General features: G+C 47.9%; 1 protein-coding gene across 2 annotated transcripts in view; it reads left to right on the plus strand.

The window, feature by feature from the left end:
* Positions 1 to 25102, plus strand: part of LOC119374287 (uncharacterized) — a 59993-nt gene extending 34891 nt beyond the window's left edge. The window contains exons 1-5 of one of the 2 annotated variants that reach the window (XM_049420210.1): positions 1621 to 1641; positions 2002 to 2070; positions 11254 to 11622; positions 12599 to 13030; positions 24282 to 25102. In XM_049420210.1, the coding sequence (XP_049276167.1) occupies positions 2026 to 2070; positions 11254 to 11622; positions 12599 to 13030; positions 24282 to 24713 (1278 nt within the window). In that variant the 5' untranslated portion in view covers positions 1621 to 1641; positions 2002 to 2025 and the 3' untranslated portion in view covers positions 24714 to 25102. Of the gene's footprint in view, positions 1 to 1620; positions 1642 to 2001; positions 2071 to 11253; positions 11623 to 12598; positions 13031 to 24281 lie in introns of those variants that run through there. The other variant, XM_049420206.1, reaches the window with a different exon arrangement.

Below are 25102 nucleotides of genomic sequence, written 5' to 3' on the forward strand. Positions count from 1 at the left end.
TTGCTAAGACCTTTAATATAAAGCGGTGGCACGTGATTATAGAATTTAGGGCTTGATAACATGCATTTACAGCCTGATAAGCTCCCTCAACTCAAGTTGGCCGTCGGATGAGTGCTGTGAGTGCCCTCGTTTTCAGTTTGTGTTCTGCAGAGCTGTGATGCAAAAAGAATGTATGTTGGCAAGGAGATCGCTTATCATTGACTATTCAAAAGAAAACAAGGATGCTGCTTGACGGACACAATTCACGTTCACTATAATATCAAGGATTTTAAACGAAGTGCCGAAAATGCCGCTGGCAGCGACACTGGAAATGTGCATCACTAAGCGTGTTTCGTTTCCAGAGCGAGTAAAGCCATTGAATGCACATGACAACGCTAGTGACTGCTCTATAAAATGCGCTTTATGATGTCGAATTTGAAGAAACATGCACATTCAAGGCAAAACGACCATAGCATGTTTATTGCGCAACTATCGCTCTCGCGCCTTTATAGCCATTAAATCTTGCCGTGCGGCAATTTGATGGCATTTATTAGGTACCCGAGACCTTAAACACGTTAGGATCGTCCCAGTGAACCAGGTATTATTTGAATGCATGCAAGTCAGTGCATTAGATTTCTTCGTGTGAAATGGATTATATGTGATTCTGCGTGCACAGCTGCGTGAGCGGCTACATCTAATATATTTTCATGTCACATACATTGTGCACCGAAGCCTGTGGCTAGGCAACGCATTACCATTGTACACCAACAATACTTTGTTTCAAATGTTCCGGGATATCTCCGTGCGCTGTGGCAGTAATCAAAAAGGGGCAAGAAAAGAAAAGGGGTCCGACTGACAGCCCGTGAAAGCATCTTTTTCGTCCAAAGCTGCGTCACTAGGACTCAACGCAGAGCCACAAACCATGCGGCTTGCACTCATTCAGTTTGTAAGCAGGTCAGTGAATACAGCGCATTTCTGGAGTCAATCAGGAAAAATCGACCTCAAGCCACATTCTGAATTAAAATTACAACGTCAGCGGGGCCCTTGAAGGTGTACGTTGGGCCCTCGGCGACGAGGACATTGGGCAGTTACGAGGGGGGGGGGGGGTTAGGTCGGCCTCAGGGGGGGGTTACAACCCCCTAAACCCCCCCCCCCCCGTCGGTGCGCCACTGAGTCGAACGAATGTAACGAACAGAGAAAGGGTTCAGAGGCGTAGCCAGAAACTTTTTTTCGGCGGCGAGGGGGGGGGGGTCAACAATACTGCCACGTGCGTTTCTTATTATCACTTTTGCTGTATTGTTTTCGCCCACAAAGACTGTCAGCAACGCTCAGCGCGAACCGCGCCTCATTGTTCGAGAAGCGTCGCGATCATTGTAGATCGTTTTGTTAAGATTGCGCGCAAGACGCGCACACTCGAGCTTATTCTAGAATTTGCGCGACAGCTGCAGCGATAACGCTGGAATATTCGACGGCACATGCTTAAATGCCGACGCGCTTCACCGCTTGTCAGTTGATCGACGGTCGACGCTCTGTTCGCCGCTATCAGTTTATTGCTGTAGCTTGACTTTCAGTTTCCCGGCCACAAGTTCGGCCTAATAGTTTCATCTCGGACGTGCTGACCGCTCCCTTCGTCGACGTCACGACCACGTGACAATACTTTATGTGTGTTTGTGCGCGTTTGTGTGTGTGTATATATATATATATATATATATATATATATATATATATATATATATATATATATATATATATATATATTGTACCGGTGCGCCTTCAATATATATATATATATATATATATATATATATATATATATATATATATATATATATATATATAGTGGCCTCTTCTAATCTGATATTCTGGTCTATATAGGCAAAATTGAAGAAAAAAAATTCGGGGGCGGAGGAAGGGTTTGAACCCCCTCCCGTGGCTACGTCAGTGAAAGGGTTGACACTGCGACGAGGCACTTCCTGATCCTCAAAACGCTCATACGCGCGTATGTCGCATTTGTTTCTATAGTGCAGGTGCGTCCACTGTGGAGCCATGAGGCGACCGTCCTTGCTGGCGTTGGTGACCCTTCTGGTTCAGGTGAGCACAGGAGTGATATTGTGTGAAGTGGACTGTCCAATTCAGCGCGCGCTGATTGGATAGAGTTCGAGAGCTGGAGGACCGGCGCCGATTCTAACTGTTGCTGTCCGAGCCCTGTCCAGTCAGTGCGCGCTAAATAGTACTTACAACGAGCCAGGTCTCCTTTAGATGTACACGAGGAACCGCGTGGAGAATGAATTAGTGGAACAAGTGGCGTGCCGTCTGCGGGTGTAACCGACGTCCTTACATGTACGCATCATGTTTGGCGAAAACGACATGGATAGTTCGATGAAGTCCGTCTGGCCAGAGCAGCAGAATCAATCGCGATATTATTTTCAGAGACATAAACCGTACTTACACAATTGTAGGTCGGCCCATTTTATCTAAATTTGAAATCCAAAGTTAGGGGGTCGACTTACAATCAAAACCGAAACTGGTACCACCAGCTACGGCGCGACAAACGAGAAATCAGGGACGCTGTGGCATCGTTACGACATTATGTTTGCGTTTTGACTCTACCTGTAACATATACTGTATTTTCTCGCGTATATGCCGCACATTCAGTAACGATTTGCGGAAAACTTCCCAATCCTCGCGGATTGCCGCAAAGCTAATTTCATTGCATAGCTCTAAAGCACGGCCGTGAAGCCACCTTTGCACACCGGAATTCGCGTTCTTTGTCATGACTTTACAAAAGACGTTGCGGGGTATTTGTTGATACTTTCTGACTTCAAATTATTCAGCGCTACTTTTTACGAGGACATGAGGGAGAAGTGCGTGACAGGACGGGCGTTGACTCCAAATATGCAGTCGGCACCCGTCCGTCCTGGTGGTACGCGAAATTGTCACGCAAGAAACCCGCATCTTCGCATCGGAAACGGGTATGCCGAGGACGCACTTCGAGACCAGCAGGGCATGGACATCAAAATTCATAAAGAGGGATGACGAGTGAGCATATCTAGGCAGTCTACGTAAATGAAGGTCCTTTACGAAATGCACTCGCAGTTTTTTTTGGTTTTTTTGCCGTGCGATATAAGGGGGTGGACCTACATTCAAGTCGACTTACAATCGTGTAAATACGGTATTTGTGGATCACCCAGGCAAAAAGTGGCCGGATGCACCATGGGTGTGCCTGTGGTCCCTCACACAGTTAGGGAAGGATGCACAAGAATTTGTATACACAGATAACAGCTGACGTAGCAGGTAAATTTTTGTTTGAAGCAGTGAAGGAGAGTGAAAGAATATTAACATGCGTACATACGTATGAAATACGTACAGATGTTGTATAAAGTTGTAATAAGCTGATTTGCATATAAAATTTCGTAGGCAGATAAAAAAGCGGCGTGACAACCTCATATAAAAAATAGTCGAGTCATACACGTTACTAACAATGTAAGCGAACTGTCAATGCATGGGTCGTAAGGTATGTGTTCACTTTATAAAGGTTGCACACATGACGCATATGCAAACGTGTTGCACATTGTGATCATGGCACAGTTGCGTATGAACACGGGCATCAATTACCGTAAAAAGGTTAAAAGAAACAAAACAGATGGGGTTACGGCCACGTGGACGGCGAATCTTCGTTCACATGACGTTTGTCTGTGTTTGCACGAATTTGCTTGTTACGCGTAGAACGTTGTTTTGGAGTAGTATAGGAGTGCACGCACTCCTATACTGTAGGATGTTTTGCCGTTGTATGCCAGGTCTTTCTTTTTTTTTTTAATTAAACAAAATACAAAGAAAATGTATGGTTTGGTCGTTTCTATTGGTATATGTAGCGTATACTACATAACATCTATAGGTCTTCGGCACAGATGTCTGACTAACGTGCTTTTTGTAAATAATACACAAATATAGGATTGATTACCTCCTTTTTTGAAGGTTTACGAAATTGTCGAACTAGCTATCGTTTTGAACAGTAGAAATTAGCTCACAGAGATACATGTAACGATGGAAATAACTGCCACAAAGTGAGAAACGAACCCATGATATATTGGCATGTCACAACATTCATACCAAGGGCGTGCTGCGTGACACTGGCTATTTGTGATTACAGTCGAACCCGCATATATAGAACTCGCTAAAAAAAAAACGGGAATTAGTTCGGTGTATCGTATAATTCGATATAAAACTTTTAAAGAACTTGCCGTATTTTCGGTGCGCAAGTTGGCTTCACAGTACTGCTTGACCATAATGCAAGGAAGGCGGCTTACGGTAATACTCGGTTATTTTTTTTTTCTTTCTAGTTTTTACAGCGGAGCTATTAAGCTTTTCGTATATCCGTTTCGTGCGAACAGACACAATCATCATCATGAAGGGTCTCTGTGGCATCTCGCGTCGCCTAGCACCTGGCACAGCTGTGCCTAGCGCGTGCAACGCAGTAAAGACAGAAAAAGAGATAGAAAGGAAGAGACACAAAGAAATATAGAAAAAAACAGAGACCAAGACAGAAACGAAAACAAAAAAAAGAGAGAGAAAGAAAAAGATAGGGAGAAAGAGGAAGCGAGATATAGAGATAGAAAGAAAGAGAAAGAAGTAGGTAGAGAAAGAAAGAAATATAGACAAAAAAAATAGAAAGGAATATAGGCAAGAAGGGAGGAAGAAAGAAAGGGGAAAAGAAACAAAGAAGGCCGTCCATCTCCGCTGTTTCTTCAGGCTTGGCACCACAAGTGCGAAGGTGCCTCAATTTTTTATTAAATGCGAAGCATTTCTTAGCGAACCCACGCCACTTTGAGCATTTCTATCTACGTATCCATCTATTGTTACGGGGAGTATTGACCTTTCAATACCCGTGACACTATCTATCTATCTAGCCGCCTACATCTGGGTGCTCTCGTGATCTCCTTCCTAACTTGGTGTAGACTAAAATCGGCATGGGAGGGTAAGAGGATTTGAAGAATATGACTGCCCGATCATGATATGAATCAACGTTACTAGAACAAACTCAGTTTAAAAGCTCCGCCGGAGAGGTGGTCCGCGTGGCGGTCGCGAGAACTAGTGGCGCTGCAGTCACGTCTAGCTCCCGCGGCTGGCGCTTGTTGTGATCGGCGCTGCCGATGTACGAGCGCACGTGGGTTACAGCGTCGTCTGCGCTTTGTTAGCTCGTCATTTTTGCGACTGTTCTTGACCAGGCTTAGCGTCTTGTGCGAAGACACGTGCATGATGTACGAAGCGTAACGAGGGCGAACAGATTCACACTGCGGTATGCCGACTTGCTTTGCGCCGGGCTGCAAGAGCGGCTACCGCAGCGACGACTCCGCTTCACGACACTTCTTCGGACCTGCAAAAGACCCTACGCCATTCAAGCTTTGCATCGCAAAGATAGAAAGCTTACTGCGAAATTCAAGGTCTGTGACGTTCATTTTGAGAGTGACGACATTGTAAAGCACTATCGTCGTGTCGTTGCGGGACAAGAAGTTTTGATCCCACGTGGAAAGTGGGAACTCGCGCCAGGTGCCATGCCGCGCTTGTTCCCAGCACTTCCACCCCACATTTCAAAGCCAAAATGTTCGGGGTTTAGGCGCAAATCCCCCCCAAAACGCACGGCGTCCCGCGAAAGCCCAGTGCCCAATTTGGAGGAGCCGCCAGAAATAGAACAGCAAAACGAAAGGCAGGCGATTACCTATATACGCTACCGAGACTGAGAGTTGCATCACACTATAACATTCGATCAGTTGTCAGCTGTCGCTATGCCTTCAAAGCAGTGGATTTTCGAGAGATTTTATGACGAGGTATTGAACAAGATGTGCGGAATATTTTACACTCGCCGGCTCGGGAACGGGCTGGTCAGCGCAAAAATTTGACACGGCACACATAGAAAAGACGAGGACCAGCGCTGGTCCTCGTCTTTTCTATGTGTACCGTGTCAAATTTCTTGCGCTGAGCAGTTTCATAATGGAATACCAACTAGCCCAATCCCACACTTTGCTTCGGGAACGGAGACTTACTTGTGCAAAAGATAATTGTAGTTGACGAGCAGTTTAACTGCGTAGTGAACGGCTACAGCACGAAACGCAAGCGGCTGTCGTACAGTGTAAAGTGCTGCGGGCATGGAACATCTTCTCGGTGAAGTTGAAAAACTGAAGTTGAATACTGACGACTCTTCTAGCGACAGAGTACGCGCGAATAACTGCTCGGTGCTCACATCACGACCGATCTGTTCGAATTGTTTAAGGCACCGTAGAAGGATGCGACGTGGAAAGATGAGACACTGAAAGTACAACTATCCGCTGAAAAAATTGCTCAGAGACGACATATCTATTCGATGTAATCGCACACTGAGATTTAATTTACCAAGTTCTCGTAAAATTTTCCGATTTTGGGTCAGTATCCCTTTAACCGTCGCGAAAACGTGTCTTGTAAACAGGGGCGTAGCCAAGGGGGGGGGGGGGGGATGGGGGGTTCAAACCCCCCCCCCGAAATTTTTCAATTTTGCTTGCGTATATATATATACACACATACAAACGCACGCACGAACATACATAAAGTATGGTCGAACCCCCCCCCCCCCCCCCCGAAAAAAATTTCAATAAATTGTGGAAACATGAGTACTGTTTTTTCTAGAACGTTTTTGTATCTCGAGTAAGTACGCTTCTTTGTGCACTATAAAGGCTTTTACAAACGTGTTGGGTTGTTCTTGGTCTAGATAAGACGGCAGCGGCTAAAATTGTAGTGGTAGTTATAAAAATTACTCTGAAAACCCTCATCGGCTTAGAAACTCCTATGCTTGGAAGTTAAGCGCAATGTAGACAGCTCAAATATTGTCACAGGGTCGTGACGTCGACGAAGGCAGCAGTCAGCAGGTCCGAGATGAAACTCTTTATTTGGCCGAACTTGTGGCCGGGAAACTGAAAGTCAGTTAAACTACAGCAATACACTGATAGCGGCGAACAGAGCGTCGACCGTCGATCAACTGACAAGCGGTCAAGCGCGTCGGCTTTTATACAAGTGCTATCGAACTTTCCAGCGATATCGCTGGTGGCGGCGGTACCTCTCGACAAAGCTGGAACATTCGCGTGCGGCGCGCAGTCTTAACAAAACGATCTACTACAATCGCGAAGCTTCTCGAACACTGCTTTGCGGACAGCGTTGAGCGTTGATAACCGTCCTTGCTGGTCAAACCCGAATACATCAAAATAAAACAAGAAGTGGGCGTGGCAATATAGACCGAACATCGATTCTTAGCCAATCAATGAACAACGCACGCGGGCCAATGCATACAGACGACCTTATGCATATCCACCTAAGAAAGTTGCCGCGCAGTTGCCGCGAGCAACTGCGCGGCATGCCGTGGCAGCAGGCGACGCGCCGATAGTGGCGCAAGACGGAACTGCAGCGCCGCTTGTTCTCGCGACCGCCGTTCGGACCACCCTCCTCCGCCGGCGGAGATACGGAGCTTTGAAACTGAGTTTGTTCTAGTAACGTTGATATGAATAACATGAAAATCCTGTCGCGTACGTTGTCAAACCCTTTCCTCCAGACACGTGAGGCACATGCCCGTTTACCACGGGCCGTGCTATACGGGTATGCGCCGCAGGTGATTCGCAGTTTACATCTACCCAGGAACGGTGAGAACAGACATTGGTAATTTAAATGCGAGAGCGTTAAGAAAAACTGACGTCGGCAGCGCTGACCCGATGTAAGGAAAGAATAAAAATTAGGATCCCAGCAGGAATCGAACCTAAGCAAACTGCGTGGTAGTCAGGTATTGTACCACAGAGCCACGCCAGGTCTAGGAACTGCTATGGAAAAACAGCATATGCAGGCCTAATGTCGGTGCGACGTCAGTTGTGGTTGTGGTGGCTATCTAATTTTGTAGCAAAGCAATAAACACTACATATGTACTCCTGCGATACAGGCGTCATTTCAAGTTCACGTCTGTGGTTTCAGTGTTGGCTCCGCTTTTACAGCATTCTAATAAACATTACATTTGTATTTCTATGATTCAACAAGCTATATCCAAGCGTTGCTCGACCCCGGATGAATACGCTAACGAAAGTTACGTGTGATATCCACATCATCGCGCCGTAAAGTGCACTTTGTTTCGATAATACTGACGCATGTGCTCTAACGTTAGTGCTGGCGTTACGTAAGGCCATACGTTAGCCTTTAACCGCCAGTGTTGTCGACGTGCCTGGTAAGCCCACGATGTGCACACAGCTACTAAACTTACAAAAACACGTCGACCCACCTCGCAATGCTTGGCTTAAAGCAAAAAAAAAAAAAAAATGCAACATATAACTGCTAGCTCACTGCTTCGCATGAAACCGATTCCCACGAGGCGTTTTTTCCCCCGTGCTTTGCAGTTGGGCATGCGGGTATATGCAGACGTGGCTTGTAGGCGAGAGAATACAGTATGGATGTAAATAGCGACTCAACATTTTAAAACGCAGTTGTGCGTGCTCGTCGGGCGCCGGAAGCCGCTAGTCTGCCTTGGCCCTAATGCTGGCGCTGTTTTTCAATGTCATACTCAGCGTGCTTCTTGGGATGCTGTACGCACCGGCCACGTCAGACTTCTTTTCCCTACGTTCGACTGTGTTGATTATCGCCAGCTTTGCGGAGAACAGCCAGGTTCTTCCGTTTTACGGGCGCCGACTTCGCGACAAGGAATCATGGGAGAAAGCACGCGACGTCAAGCGATAGTTTCTACCCTCTCTGCGTGGTGCCTTCCTAATCACACCGCTCACTCTCCCAAAACCATGCGGGAAAGTCCGGGAGAAAAAGCAAACTTGTGAGGGAAAGCCAACTTCGCGGGGCGTATCGCATTGCCCAATGCTCGATATATGAAGTGTTTCGGCTATCTTCTGTTCGACGTAGCCGTAAATTCTTCTATACATTGACGTTAAAACACGGTCGTGTTCGAAAATAGTTCGATATAAAGGATAATTCGATTTGTCCGAGTTCGGTATAGTCAGGTTTGACCGTATAAACATAGGTGTTCATGGAGCTCAACGGTGAAGGAATAGAATGTTTATTTTCAGCGTAGAAAATGCAGAAGCGTGGGTGAGCTAAACAGAAAGAATGTTAAAAGGTGAGGGGGTGGTTGCGGTAATCAGTTATAGTCGAGTGCAACTTTAAAGCGTAGACAGCTGGGCTAGTTGGTTTTGGTTATACCTGTGTAACATGATACTGGCGAAGTCTGGCGTTGTTGCTGTGGAATGTCAGGTTGGCGCCGTGTACTGCATTCCCCTCGTTTGTGGGAAATCCTACATTGGCCAGTCTGGGAGCTGCCTTAATGAGTGCTTGCTAGAGCGCAGCACGGGTGTGACGTCAGCATTAGGCGCAGCTAGGTCATTTAGCTGACAACATGCGCCGTTGATCGCACAAGCCAGCATGCAAGGCCCTTCTTAATCAAAGGCGTGTGCTGCGCAAATTTGGTACTCAGAGGGAACGCAAAGTTTTCGACGCCTTTTGTAACGAAAATGAAAAATATTCCTGTATAAGTGTCCCTTCTGTCTGTCACGTTAGGGAAAAAAAGAACTAGGATTTCTCAAAGCTAATCTGTCCGTGTAATCTGTTAGTTCATAAGGCTACGGTTAGGTAATCATGAGGTGTGCGAGGTTTTACGTTAGTGCTGTGCACGTGTGGTTTGGCTGCTGTTGATAAAGTACTGTGCGGCTGATCACCTATCGTTACGCCTTGGCCTTATAGTGGCTCTTCATGGAGTATAAAAAGACTGTTTTCGTGTGCGATAAAATTTAGTTGAAGTCTGACTCTGTTGCTGTCTCTCCCTTGTCCGTGTCCTGTTCGCCAGTATCATAGCTACAACTTTAAAAGGCAGCGGTATTTTCTCCTCAAACGCGGACAAATATGTGGCTGCACCAGTGGGCGCGCACTCCAGACTGACGTCATGAGCTGGACGGCTGGTGAATCCGCCGACCGGCTCATTAGCGAGCCGGTCAGTGGTCGCGCTTTGGTCACGTAGGTGGGGCCTCTCCTGCCTTCTCAAGTTTTATGCGAACATAGACATATATGGTTCCGGTAGGCAACCCTATTCCCCCCATGTTCTCAAGGGGAGAATACAGGCATAAAGAGTGTAAAGCGCCCAAATAATTAAAATGTATAGCGCGCAACATTGTCACCATATGCTATGAAAAAAATTCAGATACCCCAGTTGCGACCGCTGACCCATTCTGTTCAAGTAGTGGAAGCTTTCATTCTGCTATACACGAGTCGGTGAAAGCATATTTCTCTGTAAGGGGGTGGTCGTGAAGCCTTGCGAAACAACGAAAAAATTCCACAGCATATCCACGGGGTAAATGATGATGAGTTGGGCGAAGCTCTCGTACGGCAGGATCTTGGCGGCGGCGTCGCGCAGCTTCACGCCCAGTACATCATCAACGACGTGAGATCGGGCCGGTTTATACTAAAGGGTCGATGAGAGCCCTGGCGACTTGCAGTTCACTTTAATTTTACATGTACGCTGTGAATTTTTATTGTTTAATCACGCACAGGAGAAATCTCATCAGGCACTACCTTGGAGGTAAACAATGGCTGCTAATGGGGAATGAGAGACAGAAGAAGTCGGCTTTTAGCTAACACTTACACTTCTACTTCTACTAACGTTTCCTGCTGGAACATGCCAATGGCTGCTAATGGGGAATGAGAGACAGAAGAAGTCTGCTTTTAGTTAACGCGCACGCTGCGAATTTTTTATTGTTTAACAACGCACAGGAGAAATCTCCCACCGGCACCACCTTGGAGGTCAAGATCTGGTACTAGCGTTAAGACTGGTTACGCACTACGACGGGTACGAACGGGTGCCGCTTTAAGGAGCTTCGCCCCTAATAAGAGCACCTATGTTCCCATTTTCTTGATACCGTCTATATTCTCAGTTATTCAAATAGACGAGGAGAAGTTTTTATTCACATATATCCAGCTATTTGAACCACTTTTCCGTTGGGTAATTTGTATTGTCGGTAAATCTCTATAAGGCCATAATACCTTGGAGTGAGGTGTAGTGGCCTTTTCGATGGCTCATTATCCAATGAATGCGCGGCCACTGAATTGATTCGTGAAGTGATTCACGAATCAATTCACGAATTGATTTCACGAAGTGATTCACGAGTCAATTCACGAATTGATTTCACGAAGTGATTCGTGAAAGTGACTGATCTGGAATACGAGCCTGCAAACGAGGTCTGCGTTGGTCTGATCCAGCGCCCGATCGCGTCCTCGCAGGTGGCGTCCCAGGGAAGTCCGCGGCGCGCGCGCCAGGGAGCCGCTACGACGCCGGCGGACCAGGCGTCGTTGCTGCCGTCGTCGCCGCAGGGTCTGGCGCAGGTCTCCAAGGTTGCCGTGCGCTGCACCAAGAAGGCGATGGAGGTCCGCGTCGAGTTCGACGCACCATTCACGGGCGTCGTCTATTCCAAGGGCCACTTCGAGCAGCCAGAGTGCCGGCACGTGCAGGCGGATGCGACGCCCGGCAACTCCTTCGAGTTCGTTATTCGCGCGGACCGCTGCGGTTCGTCCAAGGTCGAGCGCAAGACCAAGGATGGCGAATCCTACATCGAGAACACCATCGTGGTCCAGAATGAGCCCAGGATTCAGGTGTGTATGCCGTCATGGAAAGGCATGTGCGGCGCACGGTTTCGTATTAACCCACGGCCATGCTGCTCGGCAGGGGCGTAGCCAGGCATTTTTTCGGGGGCGGGGGGGGGGGGGGGGGGGTCAACCATTCTTTATGTATGTTCGTGCGTGTGTTTGTATGTGTGCGTGTATATATACACATGCAAATCTGAAAAATTCGAAAGGAGGTTTGAAGACCCACCCCCAGCCGACCCGGCTACGCCAGTGCTGCTCGGCGTACCGTGAGAGTTCCGATTTTACGAAAAATGACATAAGAAAATAAATCGCTTTCAAGGCACATTTTTCGGCTCATGTCGCCTGTTAAATGATGTACATCCGTTAGCGATACTTATATAACATAATCTTCAGTATTAGGGGCGGTTTGGACGGGAGGGGGGAGGGGGAGCAGGAGGGAGGTACGGCAAAAGATGAAATCTGTCTCCCCCTACGTCCCTCGTTGCACGCTGGGGTGCCTGAAAGTTGACCCTATAAAGCTAGGTCATTATAAAGCTAGGCACGCTAGATCACGCTGCAAGCTGTCTTGCCCCAGAAGATGTGCATGCATAAACTGGGCATGCTGGTCGGAGGATCCCCATCCGCTTTTCATGACAGGTCATCATTTAGGGCTGCTTAGGTGATTTAGGTTGTCTTATGCCGGAGAACACACTTTGTTTATTTGACGTGTGCCCACTAGCCGACGATGTGTTGTGAAATGATGCAGAATTGATGAAATGAGCTCCCTGCGCGCAGTGAACTGTTGTGTTTTGCATGGCATTGTCCGTAAAGTATATAGTTAATTACGTGAAATTGCGCAACAAAAGACGGCACACCAGAAGAGACAACTGGATAAGCGCTGCCTTGTCTTTTCTGGCGACCTGTCGTGCTTTTTCACGTGATGAATCAGTGCTAACAAGCTCGAGTTCAGATCCCTATAAAGCATATGGGTGTGCGCGCGCAGGAGTGGTCGGACTCCGCGCGGCGCCTACGCTGCTCGTGGGACACGAACATCGACCGGACGGTGAGCTCGTCCATCAGCGTCAACCAGCTGGAGGTGCAGCAAGCGCGCTACGCGGGTTCGTCGGCAGCCGACTCGTACATGGACGTTCAGCTTGGACGGGGCCCCTTCTCGCCACCGGTCACGGGCCTGGTGCGCATTGGCGATACGCTCACGCTGGTAGTGTACACGCTGGGCGCCGATCTTGACGTGCTCGTCAAGGATTGTCTGGCACACGACGGCGACCCGCGCCGTGCCGTCCAGCTGACGGACGCGCGAGGCTGCGTCGCCAAACCGAAGCTACTGGGACCTTGGCAAAAGACGCGGAACACGGGCGCCACCGGCGCCAGTACCATCGCCTTCGCGTACCTCAAGGCGTTCAAGTTTCCCGACAAGGTTAGTCCTCGCGTCGCGCTTCCGATATTCCCTAAATAAGATAAACTGTCGAAATGAGCTTGAAATTGCCTGATATCTTTTTTATTGCAATTTACGTGGGCACTCCAGGCGTATTTTGACGTCGCCGTAATGTTCCGTATAAATTCCAAATCGGTAACACCGCTCAACACGTCGTATGTTCTGTGTGCGAGTTCAAACGTGCGAGGGCTGCCGTCGAGCGCTGCTCAAGCAGAGGAAACGCCCCGCCCGTCTTCGGTTGCGCGAAAGAGGGAATACATACCTCCAGGAGTAAATGCGTACTTCGGGGACACGCCACGGTGGTCTAGTGGTTATGGTACGTGCTCGACTGCTAGCCTGAAGGTGGCGGGATCGAATCCCGGCCGCGGCCTTCGGCCTGGATTCGATCCACTCCCCATTCCGTAACTCCCCATCTCCATCTTACCACAGATGCACTAGCTTTTTCTCTTCATGATGGCCTATAACCAAAGTATGCGCATGCAAAACTCGTTATACTAAAGGTTTGCATGCGCATGTTGTCTGTAGTCTGGAGGTTCATCGCTCTTGATTAGGAACTGGTGATAATACATAGGCAAATGAGTTTTTCCCCAAGTCACCATGCGTATCGTAATTCAGCTTCCGTTTTACACAGTGTAAGTGGCGTCTTCGCGCTAATGAAAAGTCGGACGTGTAAAAGTTTGCTTGATATTCCGCAGAAAAAAATGTTCCATGTCAATCGCGCTGCGTAAGTTTCTTCAGTGCTCGAGGGCGTGGGTTTGATTCCCGGCCACGGCGGCCGCATTTCGATGGAGGCGAAATGCTGGAGGCCCGTGTACTTAGATTTAGGTGCGTTAAAGAACCCCAGGTGGTAAAAATTTCGGGAGCCCTCCGCTACAGCGTCTCTCATAATCATCGTGGTTTTGGGACGTAAAACCCCAACAATTATTATTTTCAATGCGTGCTTCGACCTACAAGGCGTGGTCATCGCGCACGGCCACGAGAGTACGATGCGGCTTCCGTTTTACACACTGCGCACTGTAAGTGGCGTCTTCGCGCAAATGAAAAGTCGGACGTGTAAAAGTTTGCTTGATATTCTGCAGAAAAAAAATGTTCCATGTCAATCGCGCTGCGTAAGTTTCTTCAGCGCTCGAGGGCGTGGGTTCGATTCCCGGCTGGAAAGAGCCATTAACAGCCAGCTTTGTGGCGTGACGCATAATATCACGAGGTACGTGGATGACTACCTCATTTTCGTTCATGCGTCAAATTTCAACCACAAGGTAGTTGAGGTGCTTAAGGTGTTTAACGAGCATGGCCAAGGTTTGTGTTTCTCGTTTGAGACACCAAAAGACAATGCAATCCAGTTTCTAGACTTGCGGATAACGTTGGGGGGGGGGGGGGGGGGCTCGCATGTATGCTGGCAATACATGCCTGGTTCTGTAAAAGCCCTTCTCAGCTTCAATTCCTGCCATTCGAAGCTTGTCAAGCACAGAGTGTGAATGGGCAGGTGAGCAAGCTTCGGAAAGCTGGGTACTCAGAAGCTGTACGGACGTTAGACAAGAAACATTTCGCGGTTATACCGTACATCCATGGGCTATCTCATCGAATCAAAAAGGTGGCACCGCGTTATAATGTTGACATTGTTTTCACCGCGAAAAAGAAGGTGGGCGCCATTTGTCCAAGACTGCAGAGGCGCATGTGCAGTAAGGAGGACTACAAAAAGCTAGGTGTACCATTATAGACGTACGGTTTTGTTTCTTGCACTTGCAGTGTTGTTTATTGCATCCCTTTTTCATGCGGACGTAAATACATCGACCAGACGGGCAGATGTTTGAACATTAGGTTCAGAGAGAATTTCAGCTCTCTCAAAGGTTCACCATACTCGCATCTCGCGATGCATTGTCGGCAGTGCGGTACCGCTTTTAACTGACACAACATTGTTGTACCGGAACCGTAATAATTAAGGTGTCCAGAGAGATCGCGGGAGGTTTTTTTATTCAAAAGAACGATCTCGACCCACATGAAAATGGGATGTGAATTCCCAGCTGGAAATCGGGTTTCCAGCCTGGTTTTCAGCTGGAAACGGCTCTTCAGGCTGGGAATTTTCCATTCCCAGCTGGAAATGGTATTTCCAGCAGGGAATGAAACCCATTCCAGGCTGGAAATGGTATTTCCAGCATGGATATGGAAATAATTCCCGACTGGAAAGCCATTTCCAGCTTGAAGTTTCCAGTTCCAGTTGGGAAGTTATATTTCAAGCTGGAAATTCTTCCAGCTTCAGTTGGGAAATAATTTGCTCAGCATGAAATTTTCCTGTTTGAGCGAGGAAGTGGTATAGTTGACAAAAGGAATTCCAGCTGCCCAAAGATTGATCTTCATACAAGTGACAGCAGATTAAATGTATAATGCAGACCGTGCATTTAGACATGACTTAGAACAGTGGTTCTCAAATAGGGGTCCTCGAGGTCATTATGGGGGTCTGCAAAACCCAAGTTTGCAAAAAAACATGGTTGATCCCTCCGTCATAGGAATCGGAATAACACGAAAGTAAAACGTGCCCTTATAGAAGTAACTGAATGTTTACTGTACATTGATATAAGAGAGTTTGCACAATGTATATTGGTGTCTGGCAGCTATAGCACAGTTTAACGTGGATGCACCCACTTTGATGCTTGGTGGTACATCTCCATACCTACGACTAACGTCCATGTTTAATGATTAAACAAACCCTTGTGGTAGCTGTAGTAGTTAGCGGTGAAAGCGTAATCAGAGAACGAGTTGTGATAGCCAGAAGAGCGTCGCATATTGGACGCAGAACTTGGTCGCCATCCTGCGGCATGTTAAAATGTGATTGAACACCACGGCCGCACTAGAGGGAAACGCAAAGCGCGTCGTGCCGCCCCGGTAGCCCGGCCTCGATTTTTCTCGGGGCGAGCGCATAGGCGGGGAACGCGATGTTACAGCCGGGTGCAGCAGGCGCACGTCGCAGAGCTATTTTTGGTTTGATTAGCGTGATGCTATGATCGAAGCCGACGCTTTTACGACGCTTGCGTTAAGGTCGCCACTTCGCGGTATGTTAAGGCGTTGACAAAATTGCACTTCTATTGAAAACGCGCCAAATGAGACGAACGTGTAACGCCTTGCAGGTACTAATCGCGGAAGCCACCGTAATGATGAATTACTTTGCTTTGCCGCTCCCAGAGGGCAACACCACCCCGCCGACCGGGATAGTGGTAGATATAAAAGGCGCGCTTGTAAAGACTCTAGAGTCTGTGACCGCGGCGCAGTGGATAGCGCGCCCGGCATCTGTTGTTGCGGACCCAGTGGTCGTGAGTTCGATGCCCGTTGTAGAAACTTTTTTCTTTGCCGCCTGATAGTGTACATTTTTCGACGTCATTTCCGTGACGGAAATACGTCACTGAAGTCTTCGTGGACCCCGGCATAAAACACTTTCGTGTTAAAAAAAAAAAAAAGTTTTTTGAGGGCACACCATGTCCCGTGGCAGCAGCCCCTTCTGGTTTTTGGTATGTTTCACCGCATAACACGTTTGCATTGCGACGTAGCTGACTTATGTTTCTTCCTCGTAAGGTGGCTGTAAAGTTTCTGTTGCAGTTTTCTGCGACATATGCGAGCATGATTTTTCCAGGCTTGCATGTTTGAAAAGCAAACATCGCGATGAAGAGGTTGAATGTGGCTGCAGGCTAAACAACTTAATGAAACATTCTTTGCCACGTAGAAATAAAAGGCACCTATTTCACACGCTGCATATTGCGTATAACCCCCCCCCCTCTCCCACTGACTCATTTTGCAACCGTGATCTTCTGCGCCCCGTACGGCTGGGTTGCAAAATAATTAAAAAATAAACTTTTATTTGACCTTTCCATTAGTCGTGCGCCCAGTCGACACTGCATTACAACCAGGTGCTCGTTCAGTTGCTCATTGAGCCGTTGCGCCAATAGCTAGTGTTTGAACAATACTAGTTACTTCCTTGTGAAAAGGAGTCTTATATTCAACATTCGCCATGGACTGTGACGATCGAATAGCAGTGAACTTTGCTAACTTGCTCTGTCCGACGCCGCGGCCATGAAAAACGCCGCACTGCCGCGATGTTTGTTGGCATCTCAGTAGCTCTATTCTCGTATCATTTCTCAGTGACTTATGACGTTAATGCTAAATAATAACCTACTCTGTATTATAAATACGGCATACAAAAATTGTGTTCCTTTTTTAAGGTTAATACCATTAAAGACAGCGGTCCAATAGACCGCATAAATTATTATGTCCCCGCAGTCAGCCACAGTTTCGAACAGCACATGGCGGCCAGTCGTGGTGATATCTGTACATGTGTGTGCTCGGTGTTCGCTAGTCTAGGGTGTTTCCTTGATGAATATCTGTGTGACAGTTACATGGAATAGTTATTTTTGGTCAGGTTTATCTCTGGAAAGTGTTACGAGTGATGACCAGCATGTTCGAGCGGTTTTTATTGCCGTACTGTGTGCGATGTCTTGCGGATACACCAGCGTTGATCAAGGGACAGCGATTTTCTCAGCTCTGATTGTTCCATTTGGAGGTAAGTTGCACTTATATATTTCAAGTGTAAGCGAACATTTGTCCCGAATGTTTATGGGCTTCGTTATCACGGTGTCATGTTACCTGGATGTGTGTAATGTTTAAAAATGCGCGAAGTACACTACAGGCCGGTTTGCGTAAGCAGCCTTTGTCTCCAATAGCCCTGTGCCGTGCAATGCTTGTACCTAATAGGCCTGACTGGCTGCCCAGGCGGCGCTGCGAAAACGGTGCTAAAAAGCGCCCCCTACGACAAGTTCTTTGGTTTCGAGTAGTCAGACAGGCGGCCGCATGCAGCACTAAGCTCAGATGCGCAATGGAGCCGCCGCTGTTGGTTGTGCTGCGCTTTGGATCTCGGCCAGTTTCTGGCGTGGCTGAGTTCTTCAGGCCAAGCAATCTGCGTAAACGCAAGAAGCTCGTCAACGTCAAGTATGTTTACGACGTGCAGGAGATTGAAGGAACCATTTCGGCGCGCTGCAACTCGCAAGTGCAGCGAATCTCATACGACGTTGAACTCGAGTTAAGTTTTACGAGGCATGCTCGCGCGATTAACGACAGTGCATAAACGAAAAGATTGCTGTTAAGAAAGCCGACATGATTTGCATTACACGACGACATTACACAGGTCCAGTGACGAAGGCTAGCCGTCGGCGGCCCGAATGAGCGCATTCGCGTCGTGTGCCGTTTTCTGCCGCATTCAGTCGCAAACACACTTTTTCCCCATGCACGGTCGTAATTTTCAACATTTGCTTCTAGGGAATTCGTCAAATTCTGTCAGCGTGCGGTCGCGGTCGAGAAGCGACGGCGCGCAATGTTTACAGCCGGCCGCTGGAAGCAGCCGGCTGTAAGCTGCCGGAAAAATCGTAGGCACATACGCAGGGTGACTCATGTCATCGTTTTTCTCGTTTCGCACGAAATGCCGGCTGCATATCCTCGTGATCGCCGTCGGCAGCCACGGCGTGCCGTCTGGACTGCACACAGGGAATTATATACATATATATAAACGCGTGCACGCGCGTACGAAAAGTAATCAGCACGTTACGTTGCAAACCACGTTTTGCTCGCGTACTCGCTTCACGCGTCGGACGGCACGTATCCAGCGGTTCCGTCGCTCCACTTCGTACGGCTTTCAGGGGAACCAGTAAAACCGCACATTAGGATCCTTACCCCCATGTTCGAGGCAATTAACCACGCAACAATAACGGCGGCGACCGCGCTTGGGGCCGCGCGCTGCTCAGAGCCGTCGCCCAGACCACTTGCTTTCGGCACGGTTTGTTGAAGCAGGGATCGCTCGTCAAACATGTCAGACTCTGCAGGCATAGCGGACAAGTTCTTGCGTACGTTTTAAGCACTTTTTGAGCCTGAAAACTAGGCGCAAAATTAAGTAAAACGCTTAAAGCAACTGAGAACTGCGTAACTCGCCGGTCGGCGTCCATTTTTGACTACCCAAGCAACTCCGGCGCACGCCACCAGGCTCCGCCACAGTACTCAAAACTCCAGCGCGTCAGCCCTATGGTGCGCATGCGTCTATGCAACAAACGCCAATAATTACATATGTTCGAATGAATTCATTGGACGTCTATTCGGAGTAGTTGAAGGTCGATATAAATAATCGTTACGTAGCACCTACAGTACAAACCGCAGTGCTCATTAGATCTTGTTCACCTTTGCTTTTTACACTGCATTGATTGTGTGTTGTAGTACTGTTTTTGAAAGCGGTATTGATGCTGTTCATGTGATTTGGTAAAACTATACTTTTGCTAGGATTGCGTTTTATGGGTCATTGTGGTTTTGATGTTCCTTCACTATGTATAAATATTCTTTTCAGGTGGTGTACAAGGACTCATTCCACATCTCGAGATATGTTCCAACACTTGCTACAAGCGTTTAAATAAATGCTGTTAAATTTCACCACCATGTTCTTTGACTGTGTGCAGTTCACTGGACGAACAGGTCCTGTAGGAACCATGCTAAGACGCATGCGATATAGCAGCGAGGTGAAATCTAGAAATTCTTCCATTTCCAGCTGGGAATGAAGAATTGCAACAGAAAATTTTGCCATTTCCTGCTGGGAAATATTTGCTGGAAATATTTACATTACCAACTGGAAATATTTCCATTCCCAGCTGGGTTATGGAACCTGGAAATTTTTCCAGCTAGATTATTTTCCAGCTGCAGCCTTTCCGCTTTCCAGCTAGATTATGGAACTGGAAATGTAATCCAGCTGGATTTTTTACCAGCTCCTTTCCCAGCTAGAAAAAGGTCCAGCTGGGCAAAATTTCCGGTTCCATAATCCAGCTGGAAGTAAAAACTTTTTCACGTGGGGAGTGTGTCATCCAGCCTTCCCTGAGCCTACACCCCTGTGTCTCTTCTCTAGTCTGAGCACGCGTATCGTATTCGCTCGCGTTCAGTTCTTAGCTTATCTTGATTGCGTTGCCTTTTGCGTGTATCATTTTTGCTGTAAGAGCCGATCAAGATGTTGTGGCGTCATGCTATTCATTGTGGGATAAGATGTACATACTTGGGTGACGATGTGGTGTTTTGATCTTTGCTGGTTGATAAATAGGCGTGGGTTCTGAGAATAAATTTTAGTTTGAAGTTAGCGCTCGCCTCGCGTTTATGTTCCTGGCTTGTGTCTACATATTTTTTGCGTTACCTGCTCTATGATCCACGAGAGTAGTCTGGTAATACTGGTCTCCTCCTCCGTTCGCCTCGTCCGTGTGAATGGGGGAAACTTGAGCTGACGTCACTCCGCCTAGTGACGTCAGTAGGCGGACTGACGTCACTAGGCGGAGTTAGTAGTGACATAACTACTAAGCTAGGCTCCCTTCGGCGGCCGCGTTTCCTAACGTGAGCTGCTAGCCTTTCTTCGTATAACATTCCAATTTGTTGCTGTCGCATTCATTGCTTCGCCCTCGCAGCAAAACTTTTGACTTTTTTCCCATCTATGAAGAAAGACAAGTGGAAAACAGCGTTCGGTGCAACCGAAAGCTAGGTCGGTGCACCGTCCGCGTTCGAGTAGATGCGATCTTCGACGATGTTTCATCTGTTGACCAATGAGCCAACTCATCATGAGTATGGTGTGTGCCGGTTAAAGCGGCACCAAAAGGCATATACCATGCAATGTTTGCTTTTCCGCAGCCACTATTACGTATTCGTGAGTCATACTATGCTGGCTTTTCTTGCAGTTTTGTTTTTACAGCGAAAGCTGTAATGAGATCACAACAGCCGAATTTGTGGCGTAGTTGTCCACTGTCGTCGCTTCCGCAGGTGCTTGAAGCTCCTTCGCAAAAAGACACTATACAGGCGTGATTCTTCCCAATCTAGGGCCCTGAAAACCTCCTGTAAACACGCGGTGAATAGCATTGGAGAGATCGTGTCTCCCTGTCGTACGCCCTTCTTTATTGGGATTCTGTCGCTTTCTTTATGAAGGACTATAGTGGCTGTGGATGCGCTGTAGATTTCTTCCATTATGTTTATATAGGCTTCGTCGATGCCCTGATTCCGCAGTGCTTGCATGACTGCTGATGTCTCCACCGAATCAAATGCCTTCTCGTAATCTATGAAGGCTATGTATAGGGGTTGGTTGTATTCCGCGCATTTCTCTATCACCTGATTGATAGTATGAATATGGTCTATTGTTGAGAAGCCTGTACGAAATCCTGCCTGGTCCCTTGGTTGATTAAACTCTATATGTCGTATTAATTCTGTTAGCAATTACTTTTGTGAATAGCTTGTAGACAACGGACAGTAAGCTGATGGGCCTGTAATTTTTCAGGTCCTTGACGTCCCCTTTCTTATGGATCAAGATGATGTTGGCATTCTTCCAAGATTCTGGTATCCTCCCTGTCGAGAGGCACTTCGTATACAGGGTGGCCAGTTTCTCTACCATAATCTCTCCACCGTATTTCAACAGGTCTGATGTTACCTGATCCTCACCAGGAGTACGTCTACTTAGGACAGGTAGTAACCGCGGAGCCGAACCATGAGAGTGAAATAACTAGAAGAATAAGGATGGGATGGGGCTCATTCGGCAAGCATTATCAAATCATGAATGGTAGTCTACCACTATCTCTCAAGAGGAAGGTATATAACAGCTGCATCTTACCGGTACTTACCTACGGAGCAGAAACCTGGAGACTTACAAAGAGGGTTCAACTTAAATTGAGGACGACGCAGCGAGCGATGGAAAGGAAAATGATAGGTGTAACCTTAAGAGACAGGAAGAGAGCAGAGTGGGTCAGGGAACAAACGGGGGTTAAGGATATCATAGTTGAAATCAAGAAGAAGAAATGGATATGGGCCGGGCACGTAGCACGTCGGCAGGATAACCGGTGGTCATTAAGGGTAACTGACTGGATTCCAAGAGAGGGCAAACGCGTAAGGGGAAGACAGAAAATTAGGTGGGTAGATGAGATTAAGAAGTTTGTAGGTATAACGTGGCAACAGAAAGCACAGGACCGGGTTGATTGGCGGAACATGGGAGAGGCCTTTGCCCTGCAGTGGGCGTAGACAGGCTGATGATGATGATGATGATGATGACAGGCGTGATGTCGGGGAAGGAAATCACGTTAACAGATGCAATATAGCGTGGTAGAAAAGTAAAATAGCACGAGTCACACAGTGCGAATTGCGTGACAGGTGGGACGTGGTTTAAAGCTTCCAATCCATTGCTAAGAGTTCAGCAATAAAACTTCATCGTCATCAGGAAAGTGCACATAATGCCTTACAGATGTGTAGTGGGTACCTCGATCGCTTCTCCGCAGAATGGTGAATAATGACATAGTAGGCACTTATACCCTACTTCGCAAAATTACGATGATTTATGGCGTAGTGGTGCAACTGTACTTGTAGTAGTCGCCCCAAGAGAGTTCACAGCGGGGTCTAAAATGGCCGCTCCACGAGCTTTCGCCGACTGTGCTGTATGTTCTGTGCAGGCCTGGCGTTTTTGTTTGTTTGTTTGTTTTCCTTTAGATTGACGGCCGGTTAATGGTTACTAAAATAGTGATATAGACTCAAGGTGTCTGGTGCACCGACCGTCTTCCATTTCACAACTATTGTTCCGATTGTGATCGGACATTAATTTATGACGCTGTCGTACAGGCAACAATGTTCATATTCATATGCCATATCTGCCACGGGCATGGCCACGGGCAATACTATTCTGACACCTTTTTGTTTTAGAGCACAGCTCTTAGGTGCCCGTTCCTGCGTTGAGCGGCGTCGTCATTGGCGTTATTGGCGTCGGCGTAACCGATAGAGCGAACGAGTATAAAAGAGAGCGAACGCGGAGTCTCGTCGTGTCGATATCACGAGCCACATGGCCTCTAACCTCGCTTTCTTCCTCCGTCACGCGCGCTGGCTCCTTAATCGGAGCTTGCGCGCATGCAGAGCTGGCACGTGAACTGCGGCTGGCTTCACTTGTCGTAAGGGGCTGTCGGCTTTTCGCTTGGTTCGCGACTCCTGCAATGCAGAGTGATGTGCGTAGCACTCGAGCGCTGGCAGTTTCTGTGGCAATATGCAACGAATGTTACATTGTTACAACTGCAGATAGCAAAAATTTCGCATTAGGGAGTATATCGTAATGGTCGGTTAATTTTTTGTGCAGCAAATTAAATAAATAAAAAGAAAAAAAATCGCATGTTACATATGTTGCACTTGCACCGACGAGAACAAATGTAAAATGTCTTAGCTTGTCATTTGCACGAGACTCAACGATCAACCTAATAGCTGAGGTGAACATTATAGTATCTCCATGATCCATCGTCGACCATGTTCACCGCAGCTTCACGGCACACCGCCCCCTTTTGTTGGACAAAATCGGTGATTAATCAACACGTCGTCATAATGTTCGAAGCGTTGCTCGACTATGTCAAATGTCGCCAAATGGACGCCGCAATAACCAGTATGACTTGAGTTCCTTTCTTCTTTTTCTACTTCAGCGTGCCTTCATGGCTCCTTCACAAATTGTACGCATACAGCCACAGCCCGCAAGACTTCGATGTCCTACAGGAAAGCTAATTTGGTACACCACACTGTGCAGTGCACGTTTCGCTTGAAATTGTAGGAAGAAAAAACTTTTGCACTTGCCGATGCCATGTTCTTGCTGTGAAAAATCACATTTTATTGTCCGGGTCGTTTAATGTAAAACTTGCAAGAAGAAAAACAAAATAAAACAGAATAACGTTTTTTTTTATGGGAAAAGTAACTGCCGCCAAGACGGCACGGCTCAGGTAGTATAAACTCGTGTCACCGCCTTTTCGGGAGGGCTGCCGCGTGTTCTAGTGGAGCGGCAACCCCCTCTGGAATACTTGCTTTCTGCAGCTGTCGGCAGAAAGCGACACAGTTTTTCCTTCCAGCGCACACACAGAGCGATTTTTCGGCATCTTCATAAGAAAACGAGGGGAGAAGATGGACTACAATTTTAAAAAGCAGTTCTAAGGTCAAAAGGAAGCGCATAAATTAAGAGCTGTTCTTTGGGTTGGCAGTAGTGTAATTGCTAAAATTACAGCGTCGTTCGAGATAAGCACGGTACAGTAGCGTTTCTTGCATTCCTGTCCCTAAATCTGAACTTGTGTCCTCGTGCTCAGCAGCAGAAATTTCCCATGTAGAGAGCTGGCGGCTGTGCAGCGTTTCCAATGCGGCGGTGCCGTCCTAGTAGAAACTAAATGATGAACGGTCTATGCCGCAGGTGGAGGTGTACCTAGAGTGCAACATCGAGATGTGTCGCCGCAAGTGCGCGGAGCCATGCACAAAGTCCAAGCGCAGCAGACGACAGCTGTCCAACGAGTCGTCATCGACTGTGCAGCACGTGGTGGAGCCGGCGCGCGTGGCTCGCGGCATTCGCGTCGTGGCGCCAGAAGACCTGGACCCACTGCAGCCGTCTTCCACTGCGCCCGGCTGGCCATCCCGGGCGCCCTCCACTGGGGACGTCTGCCTCTCGCTACCTGGATTCGTGACTGCCCTGTCGGCCGTGCTCGCCATCTTGCTTAGCGCGTGCGTCCTGTCAGCACTCCTCTACCTGCGCGTGCGCCAACTCACCTCGGACCACGCGCCAGGTGGTGGCAAATCCAAGAGCGTTCCGCCGCCGGAGTTTGTGCGCAAGGTGCGCCGTGTTCCTTAGTGAGCGACTTGCAGACCGAGATACCAGACAGCGCAGCATGCGCTCCACCAGCAAGCACGAGCCGCCATGTGCTGCCCGATTTGGTCCGCCAAGTCGCCGCAGGAACGTTCCTGATGCAGGCACAAGCTGATGTCACTTTTTTTTTTTTTCCTTCTCCGAGATGGGCATTTCCGAAGGACTCTGATGGAGGACCACCGAGCCGCCGACTCTGGACGACCGGTTCAGAATTAAGCTGAGCAGAGATCGCACTTCTTCCATGCGAAGACCGGTTTTTCGCAACGGTGGTGTTTGTGACACGCTGGTTCGTCCACACGACCGTTGTAATAAAAGCCAAAAAGTGAACAAAGCGTGCATACGGAATGAGTTTATCAATGCGAGTACATATAGTA

This window comes from Rhipicephalus sanguineus, chromosome 1 (assembly GCF_013339695.2).
Source record: "Rhipicephalus sanguineus isolate Rsan-2018 chromosome 1, BIME_Rsan_1.4, whole genome shotgun sequence".
In the NCBI taxonomy this organism is placed as follows: domain Eukaryota; kingdom Metazoa; phylum Arthropoda; class Arachnida; order Ixodida; family Ixodidae; genus Rhipicephalus; species Rhipicephalus sanguineus.